The sequence below is a fragment of the Schistosoma haematobium genome, chromosome 1 (genome assembly GCF_000699445.3).
Source record: "Schistosoma haematobium chromosome 1, whole genome shotgun sequence".
NCBI classification, from domain to species: Eukaryota; Metazoa; Platyhelminthes; class Trematoda; order Strigeidida; family Schistosomatidae; genus Schistosoma; species Schistosoma haematobium.
Window position 1 is genome coordinate 74,025,067 of NC_067196.1, and position 12,444 is coordinate 74,037,510.

At 30.9% G+C, this 12,444-nt stretch overlaps 1 protein-coding gene across 3 annotated transcripts in view; it reads right to left on the reverse strand.

The window, feature by feature from the left end:
- The window catches only part of KCNN2_1 (Small conductance calcium-activated potassium channel protein 2), a 135,207-nt gene that overhangs the window by 43,686 nt on the left and 79,077 nt on the right, over positions 1–12,444 (reverse strand). For 2 of the 3 annotated variants that reach the window (XM_051209663.1, XM_051209664.1), the window contains exons 4-8: positions 10,964–11,059; positions 9,429–10,075; positions 6,189–6,324; positions 4,846–4,956; positions 3,984–4,111 (exon numbers count right to left, since the gene is read on the reverse strand). In XM_051209663.1, coding sequence (XP_051075123.1) covers positions 3,984–4,111; positions 4,846–4,956; positions 6,189–6,324; positions 9,429–10,075; positions 10,964–11,059 — 1,118 coding nt within the window. The remainder of the gene's footprint in view (positions 1–3,983; positions 4,112–4,845; positions 4,957–6,188; positions 6,325–9,428; positions 10,076–10,963; positions 11,060–12,444) is intronic. The other variant, XM_051209662.1, reaches the window with a different exon arrangement.

Below are 12,444 nucleotides of genomic sequence, written 5' to 3' on the forward strand. Positions count from 1 at the left end.
CTGTTGTCGTGGTCTAGCTTCGACTGATTCATGAATTTAACTATTAAGTTATTCTTTATCTATTTATTTCCGGCCAAACCAAAACGTCTCATCAATGCTTGAAGTCACTAACTTCTAGTCTGAGCCATGTTGGTAGATACAGACTACTTGGTTGTGGTCTGCGTGACTATCGTAACCAATGGTTGGAGACCCTTGGTGACATGGCTCAGAATCGATCACAATGGCGTCGGTGTATACACTCTCTGTCTTCCCTTAAACTGAGAGATTAAAATCGCTTCATATCTTTCTTTCTACGAACTAATTCTTTCTTCCTGTACTATATCCTTATATGCAATCTTTCTTTTATATATTAGCACCTCTGAATTAACTACTTTTATGAATCCGGTGTTCATCTTGTTGTGTTAATCAGGTATGGCAACCTGGACCGATGCATATATATGCCTGGTCCTACGTTGTAGCTGACTGACTGACTATTTCCTGTATTTATTGAAATGTAAATAATGCTGTCTTTAGCGGTCATTGATTACATAACCTGAAATATTAAAATTAATAACATCATAGAGAAGATTCATTTTTATATTTTTCATCAAAGATATTTTTTATAGTATCTTCAATGACACATTGTCGATGTATCGTTGATTACTAAAACGTGATTATTTCTTGGTATTTTTTTTCAAAAAATTTAATTTAACTAAAATTACAGGATTTTCTATTTTTATTTTTTAACAAAAAGAAAATAACAAACAAAAAAAGAACAAATAAACTTTTTGTTTGTTTGCTTAATTGTTAGATGAACTTGAAATTTTAAATGATGACCCATTAGATATGATAATTTATTGGTTTTTATGTTAACTTAATTAATCGTTGAACATGTGAAGTACAATAAGAAGTGACTTTTATCTTAGTAAGTTATAAGATCTATAGTTCCTTATTAGAAATGAAATGAACCTAGCTAATGGAAATTACTAAAAGTAATGCAAAGAAAATCATGAAATTAGAATTCTAAATGTAAAAGAAGTATAAATATACCCGGTTATTACTTATGATCTCTAGTAACTTATTAATTTAAAGGTTAAATCTAATGCAAACTCAACAAGACGGTATAATATTCTCGTTAGTATTATTTGTAAAGTCTCTCTGAGTGTAGTTAGTTCAGAAGTTATTTTTTTCACATGTTTAATATGTCTGTTGTTGTAGAAAGTTTCCTCTATACATTAACTGACAACTGAGTAAGAGATCATTTTTCTGTTATCAATTTGTTAGTCCTCATGAAACTTTGATGACTACAAGCTTTTTAAGCAAAAGTGAATAGTGGCTAACAGGGGAATCCAGGACGCACGTTTCGTCCTAGGTGAGACTCTTCATTTGGATGCACTTGAATATCGGTGTTGATGTTCACTCCGGGACTCGAACCCAATACCATTCGCTTCAAATGCCAACAAGAGATTGATCAACTGTAGTCTTAAATAATAATGGGAAGATACAAGTAAAACAACACTAAGTGAATTTAAACTTCACTTCATTGCATAAGCAGATGGCTATCACAAATCAATATCTAAGTGGATAATGCGATGACGTTTGAAGTGAATAGTACTGGGTTCAAGTGCCGGAGTGAACATCAACTCTGATATGCAGGTACATCCATCTGACGAGTCCGAAATATGACGAAACGCACGACATTGATTCCACTGAGATCTGCTATCCATCTTTGCTTAAAAAGCTTGTGACTTAAGGCTATATCGAGGCAATCCTCACAATATGCACATATGTCAACAAGAGACTGATCGATTACAGTCCTAAATAACAATGGGAAGTTACAAGTAGGAACAACATCAAGCGAATTCTTCTGACTACAGTTTACTGTCTCAATGAATCAGTAGTGCACTCAGTTTTATATCGGATTATTTGATAAGTTTAACAGGAAAATGTGAAATTATATTTGGTACTAGCTGGCAGTTGTCAACATGGTTTGTCTGTTGATAATATCTTCCAATAACATTGTTTTTCATCATATTCATTCTCTACACATCATTTTTACATTTATTTGACTTGATCAACGAAATTTCGCTTTTGTGTACATTGATTATACAAAATTGCTGAGTGAATTGCCTCGGGACTTTTAAATTTCTAGTCAAGATGTTTGACGAATATTTGTTACCTTTTTACATTTTAGCAATCGGTTGTTGCCTTTCAACTTTTTTTGATATAAAGTATTACATTTTGTGATTGAATTTATTGAGAACATAATAGCAGTACTTCATCATTTTTTAGAAAATGTAAAATCTCATTGAACCAGCAATTTTTCATTGAATGTATTTATCACAAATGACATTTTATTAAGATAAAACTCAATGAATAATCATTTAAAATGGTACGATACTTAGCTAAAAAAACTTAGAAGTGAGTTTTCTTATTATGTATGAATATCATCGTTATCAATACAAGTAAATTCCAAGGGAAGTTTAGTGAAGGATCAATTTTATAACAATTATCAAACATCTTGATACAGGACATCAGATCGATACCTTACAATCTTTCAAGGTGATTAGTAAACAGCCAAACTCCAGTCTTCTGAAGTTTGCTGAAGTAGTTGCAACCAGGCGTCAAAAGTGTGACTTATGTGTTCAAAAGTAGATGGTTATTAATCTTTCCTTTTCTTGGTGACAACTATTCCTTCGTTGCATCTTAAAATTTTAAAACTCTTTCTTGCATTTAATACATCATTGGGTTTTATTTCCACTGTCTTCCAGGTTAGTAATCTTATTTTATTAACTGAGCTCAAAAACTCATTTTATTTCCATCAACGTCTACTCATTATATAATCATTTGTTTCTGGCCGTTTGAACTGTTGTCATAATCAATGTTGTAGAATTTTATTTTACATAAGGTATATATTTACACTCTTCAGTCTATTTAATGAATTTACACCCTTGCTATACTATACTAATATGTCTTCAACATAACTTCCAACTGAACTCTTTTCATGTGAGTAATTTAAACCCATTATGTAATTATGATTTTTAAATATCACAGGTTGTAGGCAGCTAACGAGAACCAACGAAATAATAAAAAAATGAATTCATGCTATTACGCTAGAATCATTGTTCTTGTTCTTTTCAAATTGACAAAGGGAACTATGTATATGAAATGGTCTAATCGTTGTGTAGTAATAATTATTTAATGATCGTCTGTTTCACTTAATACATTTTCATACAATGATAGCAGTGTTTTTGAACCTAAACTAGTCAAATTCATAATAATAACTAGAGAAATTCTATAGCCATCAAAAACGTACACAAGATTTAAACAATGAAGCTATATCCAATTGTGCCTACCAATTAACGTATGTGAATTTGTATACTTTCATGGTCATAAAAATTCGCGAATGATTGAATGCATGTTTAACCAGAAAATACAACATATATACTGCTGATTCTATAAAAAGCTTTCTAACAAAAAATAAGTTTGCAAAAGGAAACTTATCTTACGTTTGCACTGGATTGAATCAGTACTTCTGTGAAAACAAAGATTACACTTTTATCTAAATAGTCAAATAATGAATAGCCATCCATTCTTAATACGAAACTAGAGATCTTTTAGTAAAAAAAGTCAATATCATGAAAGAAGATCGATTAGGCATAAACCAGGGATCAAGTATACTGGGGATTAATACATCTGCATAAAACTGAAATAAAGGTTTTTTTAAATTTTCACAAATAATAAGTAAAACAGTGAACATTTACAAACATTTGGCTCTTGAAGTTTACAATTCTAAGAGAAAAGATTAATATCTTCATAGATACAAAAAAAAGAACTAGTTCACTTATCACAATAGAGAATGGGGATTTGGTTATGAAAATTATGGTAAACACAGGTTTCAGTAAATTGCAAATAAACCCCCCACATAAAATGTAGGAAAACATTTAGACTGGCAAATAAATTAAGAAAAAATCAAATTAGATTGAACAATTAGATAAACTTACCCATGAATTGCTCTTAAAAATTTACGTTGATGTGTTCTAACTTTAGAAGCATCTACACGTTTGACAAGTTTTGTATATTTGTAAATAAGCCATGTTTCTCGTAGTACATTAGCAGCATAATTTTTAACCTTGAAATGAATTATATATCATGAAACAATAATCATTTCCAGTAATTGACATAAGTGAATAGCTTTTGATCATTATAATTTGTTAAAAATAATACTGACTAATATAGTTGACTACATGGAATTAGTAGGATCTTGTATATCTTTGATAATTTAATTCATTATTGCTTTCAATGATATTTCAAAAACGTTTCCATCAAACCAACGTTACAATACATTTTTGTATTGTTTGTTTGAATCTTCCCATTGATGTTTAAGACTGTAATAGATTAGTCTATTATTGGCCTGTGTGCATTCTGTACGGACTGCCTCGATATTACCTTCAGTCACAAGAATTATAAACAAAGATGATGTAGGCACATCCAGCTAATGAGTCCCAGATGGTACAAAACGCGCGTCCTTGATTCCACTGCTAGCCATTATCCATCTTTGCTTATAAACTAGTGTTACGTTCACGAGGCGATTAGATAACAATTGTTTTTTGTAACTGTCTGCTATGAAAAGGTAGTTATCATTGGGTCTTGTTTGCCTCACTTTTGATTTTGTTGTTTAAATAATATCAAATAAGCAAGTGTTATTTTCAGTGTTAGATCTCATAAAGGTCTTATAACACTATATATTTGTGGAGAATTTATTCAATTGAAGAAACTAAGAATGCAGTTGGAAACAGTTTTAGTCTTTAATAAAAAATATACTTCATAACATCAATTCATTTTTGTATTATTTCAACTAATTACCTTTTTATTTAATTGATTCTCCATCATAAAATGAATCACATGCTTTTCTGCTTTAGATAATTCTAATTTTCTAGCGAATACTGCAACAACTAACGCTGTACACCCAGAACCCTATTGAATAGAAAAAATCATATCAGCACTACTAAAACAAGCTAGTAAAATGATTATGAAAACGACAGTATTAGTTATATTGAAGGTATAAATATTTTTACAGACCAATATTCAATCTAGTTGAAGGGGTTAGTGGAGATTGGCATAACTTTTGGAATATACTTGTCATAGATGTTCTTGAAGTTCGAATAAGAAGTTATGAATCATGGCGGTCAGATAAATAGCTAATGAAACAATTATCACTGAATACAGTGAATGAATATCACAGTTCTATCTCAAACTGACCAAATTTGAAATTATATGTTATTAGACGCTGATCAATTATTTCTAATAATTAAGCATTTCTGTAATACTCGAAGGTCTTGAATTCGATTTCTGGTGAAGTTGTGGGTGCGCACTGATAAGGAGTGAAATACTGGAACAAAATAGTTACTTGTCGACCCCCTCCACTACCACTAGTTTTCAATTACACCTAAGATGACATCAGACTGTGACGAAGACAACCTACATATCAGTAGATAATTGATAGTTAATTGCGACAATATGTTGAAAGTGCTAGAGTAAAACGTAAGAAACGGTTGTGGTATAAAGATACTGTGTGTTGAATACAACAAATCTATAATATGCCTAATTGGTAACACGAGACTTGAAAGAAGATGGCTGTTTAACTTGCCTAAACCATTTAAAGACGTTTTTCAGTTATTAAATGAGTTTTTTGGTTATATGTAAGCAGTATTAAATATAATACTGTAAAACACATATTAATTTTGATACTTATACAGTAAACGTTTTAACCAAAATCTGTACACTGCAAAGTAAATCCGGACTGAATTGAAACAGGTGATAAGATATTGGAATAGACCAGCTGAAACAGTATGGCCGCAGCTTATTGATTTTAAGAGTTTTAAACAGTTAATTTCCCAGATGATGAAAGCTGTGCTTCTTGGAAGAATTTCAAGTTTTAGATAGCGATGTGTAGAATGTTAAAGTTGCTTCAGGTGTATTAGCGTGGAAGCCAATTATTATGTTCTTTATAGTTTTCAGTGTTTTTACAGACATTATGAAAGTAGTTAAATATCATTTAAAGAAAATACTACAAATAGTTTTCTCATATATATAAATAAGCATGGAATTATGGTGAACTGAGAAGTATAATATCATTAATTAATATATGAATAGTTTATTAATATCTAGAGATTACATAACATCTTTAAGTCCTTTTTTAAATTTACCATAACCCCTGTAGCTAAAGCAATCACACGACCACAATAGGTATGCGGCACAATATCACCATAGCCAATACTCAAAAATGTAACTGCAATTAACCACATAGAATTGAGTAAACTCCCGTTCTCCGTGTCATAAAAGCTAAAATGTGTGAGAAAAAATATTATATTACACTGTAATTAATATTTACATCAGAAGGAAAACTATCTTTAAAATTAAACCTTTCCCTTGTATCTATTTCCTCGACTACAACCACATTTCCTCAAACTGAATCTCTTTCTCCCATATCTATTCATAATAAACATAAAAAGTAGATATTTGTAATATTAGAACCATTCAACATATAGAATACCATTAAAGAAGAAGAATGTATTTGTAAAATCTCAGCGAAAGAATTCGAAGTAAATCCAACGTTTCACTTGACAATCTGGTCCAAATACATTCTTTCTCTTTAATGTCTCAAATACTGTGAAACTATTCGATCAAATTTAGACGAAAGGTCTTACATAGAATACCAGTTACTACAAACTTTGGGATATTAAATCTATATATATGAGGAATAAAAAACGAATGACCACTGAAGTAGATGTCTATTCTTAATCAAATACTATAACTTTTCATTTGTTTATTTGTATAGCATACGAAAAATCCTTTTAGTAGTTATGTCAAACAGTTTATTTCAACGGAATAAAAGAAACTATACATTTTAAATGTAAAAGAATCTAAGAAAACAATTCATAGAATTGACCTTAAATTGTAGAACAACTAATTCGTATGACTACACGGTAATCGAAAGGTGTTTACTTTCGCTAATGGAATACACCCAAAGTATGACCAGATAAAATAAAAACGGCTATATTATTACGCGTTTGTATTGAACTTGTTTGTAATACCGAATGAAGAAGCATGTTTTTATTAAATTTCTAATTTAGTCAAATAGTTTTATTAAAATTCAGTACTAATTCTAAGTAATTTCGTGGATTGGTTAAAGTTAGACATTAACACAGTTAGATGCCGGCCAGCACAATGGTCTAGAGGCTAAGTGTTCGCTCAAGAAACCAATAGGTCCCGGGTTCGAGTCTTGCGGGGGAGATCGTGGATGTGCAATACTTAGGAGTCCTATACTAGGACGACACAGCCGTCCAGTGCTTCCAGGTTTCCCATGTTGGTTTAGCTTTAATCGACTCATTAATTCACCTACTCAGTAATTTCTATTGAACAGTGATACCAATTAAGGGGATTGTATTTAAAACCAATAAGGTACTGAATAATTTCTTTACATAGTTTTAAGCAACTTATCAGTGTGAACTAATCACTTTATAGGAAAAAATTCATTTATTTGTTTTCATTGAGTTGACAGACTATATACTACGTTTGTTTGTAATGTATAATGGAGAAATCTCTAAATTATAATCGTTTTAAATATTAATATTTTCATTTTTAAAAGAATTCGATAATGATTTGAAACTGGTTTTTGCTATGAATGGTTAGACTAAAATTTATGGACGGTCTTTGGGTGACTCTAAAGTGACTTTGAGGGTGTCCACCTAATAACTAGGACCAAATCAGGGTTATAAACCAGTGTGAGGAATTGGAATTATGATTTACAGTTGATAGTCAGAGTTTGGAATTAGATTCAGGGTTTTCATCACGAACTGACATCAACTATAATGCCGAAACTCTATTTAACTAAATGGATGGGTGAATTTCGCGCCGAAATCCCAGACCTGTTATCTTACCTGATTGGTTCGTCCATAAATCATAGTGTGGCCCTATGAGTATTAAAATTTCACAAATGCTAAATATCCGCTTTATTAATCCAACAATTTCCGACTTTCTATATTTAAAATTATACAGAATCTTCTTGAGATAATTATGGTCTTGTGGATTAGAATGCGAGGTGTATAAACATATATTTGATGGGTCACTATTCCATCCTCATATTTTCCTTCATCAATCAGTATATTTCATGAAATCATTACTCGAAATGATTGTTTGGGATCTAGATTCGACCTCTTACGTCAATCATGTTTTCCGTTAAAACGCATACACCCATAGTCCTTAAGGTAAGTAAATCAGTATTATAAATTATAACTTAAATCATGAAGGAAAAGAAGTCCATTTCTTCGCTATCATAGTGTGATGAAAAAAACTTACTTTGCTTGACTAAACTAGACGAAATTTAGCTATTTTCACACAGAAGAGTAACAAAGAGAAAAATACTGATTCTATCCAAGTCTGTGTTTATATTTAGCTTTCAGGTTTACAAAAATTAACTTATCAGAATTCAAAAACCGCATTTATGAACCTATTTGTCTGTTTCCAAGGTATATTTTTCTGTACCTGAACCAGTTATGTTTAGCGGCTTTTTACAACAAATAGAAGAATACGAAAGGTTTCGAACCTACAGTATTATTTAAGCACTCAGCTATTAATTCATTCCCGACATGAAAAACGTATTAATCTATTACATTTTAATATGCAAACGTTTTCATGAAAATGTATGATTTTTAATGTCAAATATCTTTTTCCTAAATTTATGCACAGAACATTTATATCAAATATAAACAAGGGCAGTATAGTACAATACAGTACAGAAAAAATAGCAGAAAAAGAATTATGAGATAATAAATATGAAGGTTCTTGAGTGTAAGTTGAAAATACAAAAGAAAGTTGATGATGGAATTTCAGGCACTAAATGTATATCCACATGGTATTGTTTACTTGTATCTTCCAATTGTTGTTTAGGACTTCAGTTCATCAGTCTCTTGTTGGCATATGTGCATCCTGTGCGGATTGCCTCGATATTACCTTGAGTCACAAGCTTTATGAGCAAAGATGGGTGGTGGATAGCAATGGAATTCAGGACGCACCTTTCGTCCTATTTGAAGCGAACGATGATGGATTCGAGTCCTGAGGTAAACATCAATTCCGTGATACAGGTATATCCATCTGACGAGTCTTGAATAGGATGAAACGCGCGTACTGAATTCCACTGCTAGCCAGTATCCATGCTTGCTCACTAAATGCATATGTATCAGCGTTTTAGCTATCTGTAATATTTTAGCTATATACTTACAGTTTTACTGACAAACAGTAAGAAACTTTACAAACTGGTTAAACAGTCCATTAACTAATCAAAGTCTTATAACTTCATAATATTTAAAAGTACTTTATAAAAAGATTTTAAAATCCGTCATGAAAACATTTCGGAATATATATTTTTAAGTAAACATTAAACTCACCTTTCACATGCTCTTAATGTCCACGAATAAACAATCCATAGACATAGTATAAAACCAAGTAGAAGCTTTCCAGGACACATAGTCATTAAAGTTTTGAAAATAAATCTTGTATCAAAATTAACTTTGTTCATAGCTCCAATACTACGTGATCCAGCATCAGTAAACAATTTCGAATGTAATAACATAACACGAAACAATAAATATAATCTAAAAAACATTGGTACAGAAAGAATTAAGTCTATTGATACAATTTTAACTGAATGACTTTGTACACTATCGAATGATGAGAATGTAGATAATGATGGTAATGATGATGTTGACACAGTTGACGTAGAAGTAATGGGGGTTGGAAATGTGGATAAACCAGAAAATGGTCTAAAGTTAACAGTCCTATTTGTAGCTTGTCTAGTTGTCGTTCGCGTAGTGTTGTGCAAAGTTAATGATTTAGTTGTTTGCTGACTATGATAAACAGGTGAATAAATTTCTGTTCCTGGACCGACTAAGGCAGACGATACAGGGAATTCTATAAGATATGATCCTGGAAATGGATGTATAATACAGATAAGCACTTCAAGTGTCATTTGAAATATACGATTGCAATCTACTGCCATTCTCCAATCTTCAATGGAATCATCACAAGAAAATATCTAAAATAAAGAATAATTGAATTGAGTTGAATGAGACGAAATTTAAAGTACTTTAACTAACAAACCGAAAATAGAAATATTTATTGTGTCATTGATTCTTTCGTTTTTTTTCTGAAGGTTGATTAAATGAAAATTCAACAAAAATAGACTCCATAGGTTTTCATTTAGACTAATACAAAGAATCATTTTAACTTAAATTTATTCATTTTAGACAAGTTTAGATCAGTCATTGTCATGGATACACATCATTTTTGAAACTTTAAATTTTCTGGAGGTCACCTGAATCTGTAAATTCGACATCTAGTGATGCTGGTTTGATTCTCATGAAACCAATCAACTGCTATAAGACCATGAATACACTTTCTTGATAAGTACCAAACAGTATGAGTTTTAGGTCAAAGATTTCCTGCTAATTACTGACATCCACTTTATATTCAACACGACATGTTGTGGTGTTGAATTCCTTAGACCGTCAATTATACGGGAACCTGGTAGATATCTCACTCAAGTTCCTTTAGATAATTCATGTCTGGTCTTAATACACTTACTACTGTCTTTTCTAGCTTCCAATTTATCCTACAAAGCATGTTAATTCACGCATTCTGAGAAAAGTGATTATTTAGTAAAAACTTAACTTTCTGATCTAGAATTCTTATTTGGAGATACTTCATTATAACTCATTTGAGTGGTTAACTTAAGAAAAGTTTCATTACTAAGGTACATAGTTATTATGTAACAGCCTAAATTCAAAACAATTTTATAGTATACTACAATAGTTAACTTATTTGACAATGAAATATTATTCTTTATTTAATATAAACATTATTTCAATATTCAATTGTATAATCGGAATTAGTTTTAAAAGAGAAAGAAACAACAATCACTCACCTTGATAACATAAACATGATAAGCTAAAATCAAACCCAATAAAATACAAGTGGATATTGATATACATGTTTTTGTTATAAATGAATAAATGGAATCCTGCAATTGTCAAAAAGTAAAAAACAAAACAGAAAGGAAGGAGAAATAATGATGAATTAATTTGAATGAAGATATTTCACATCATAATAGTTTAGAGAAATAATGAAGCATTCTAAAAATGCACAAATATTTCCTTTTGATACAAATAAAGCTATAAGTTGGCAATAAGCAAATATAAATAAACTTAAAATCAAACCATAATGTCACCTACAAATAAATAATATATTCGTAATATCCCAATGAGTAGAAAATTGGATTTTCTGACGTTTCGTGACTTAGTGCAAGTCACTTCTTCAGAGAATAAATATCACCTGTTAAAGGGTGTATGTAAGTATTTCTTTTGTATTTTATCTGTAGAATCTATGAGTGCACTTTTGAATAGAATGAAGTTAACTTCAAATAAATAGGAACTTTAACAAGATGTAGATAAATTTGGTCAGTGATTATTTACGAATAAGAAATCTAAGTGATAAGTTTCCTATTTAATTATTGGATTTTACATTGTAGTAAACATATTATAAAGCATAGCCAACATCCGATCTTCAACTTATACCATGTCAAGTTGAATATTAACCAGTGACTAGTATTGAGATATTTTGATAAAGGCTTAAATATTATATGAAAGATTAATTTTACTAAGGTCAATATAACTTTGGAGTTGTACATTTGACTTTCTATCTGTAAAATCTTAATATCACATATAAAAAAATAATACCGTGTTGCATAGTCACGATTTCATTGTCATACATTATTAGATTTTTAACCAGATTCTAGGTGATATTCAGCAATGAGGAAGTGTAAATTCAGGTTGATGTTAAATATTGTCATTTTCTTGGATGTAAATTTTAAAAGTAAGAACATCAAATTTAAAAGATTCACTTGAATAACACATTGGTTCCTTAAATATGATGAAACCTGGTCATAGATAGTGATAATGTTACATTATCTGGTTAAAATTTAGTTGATTTTTTAGAAATAGAACGATTAGAGATTTTTGTTTTCTACATTAATTTACAGATATTTTTGACATTTATTATGACATAGAATACTATATTAAAAGGCATGCACATTTACTAGCCTTATTTTGTTACTCTTGCTCTCTAATACCTTAGTACGACTGAGAGTGAGGAGAGTCAGCTCTCCCTCTCTAAATGATCTCACATAACTACGTGCGTACAACCACCGCCAGAGAAATCCTACTCACTACATTCCTACGATGGGGGTGTTGTTTGCAAAATTGAGATGATGAAAAGCGAATGTCCGGTGCCTTAACCGGGTCGATGGATATGGAGGATCCACCTAAGACAGCTGGAAAACCTTGATTCTAAGCCGATAGTGCACATGGATCCCAGGATCGTGATGAAACAGATGGCGTAATAACCTGC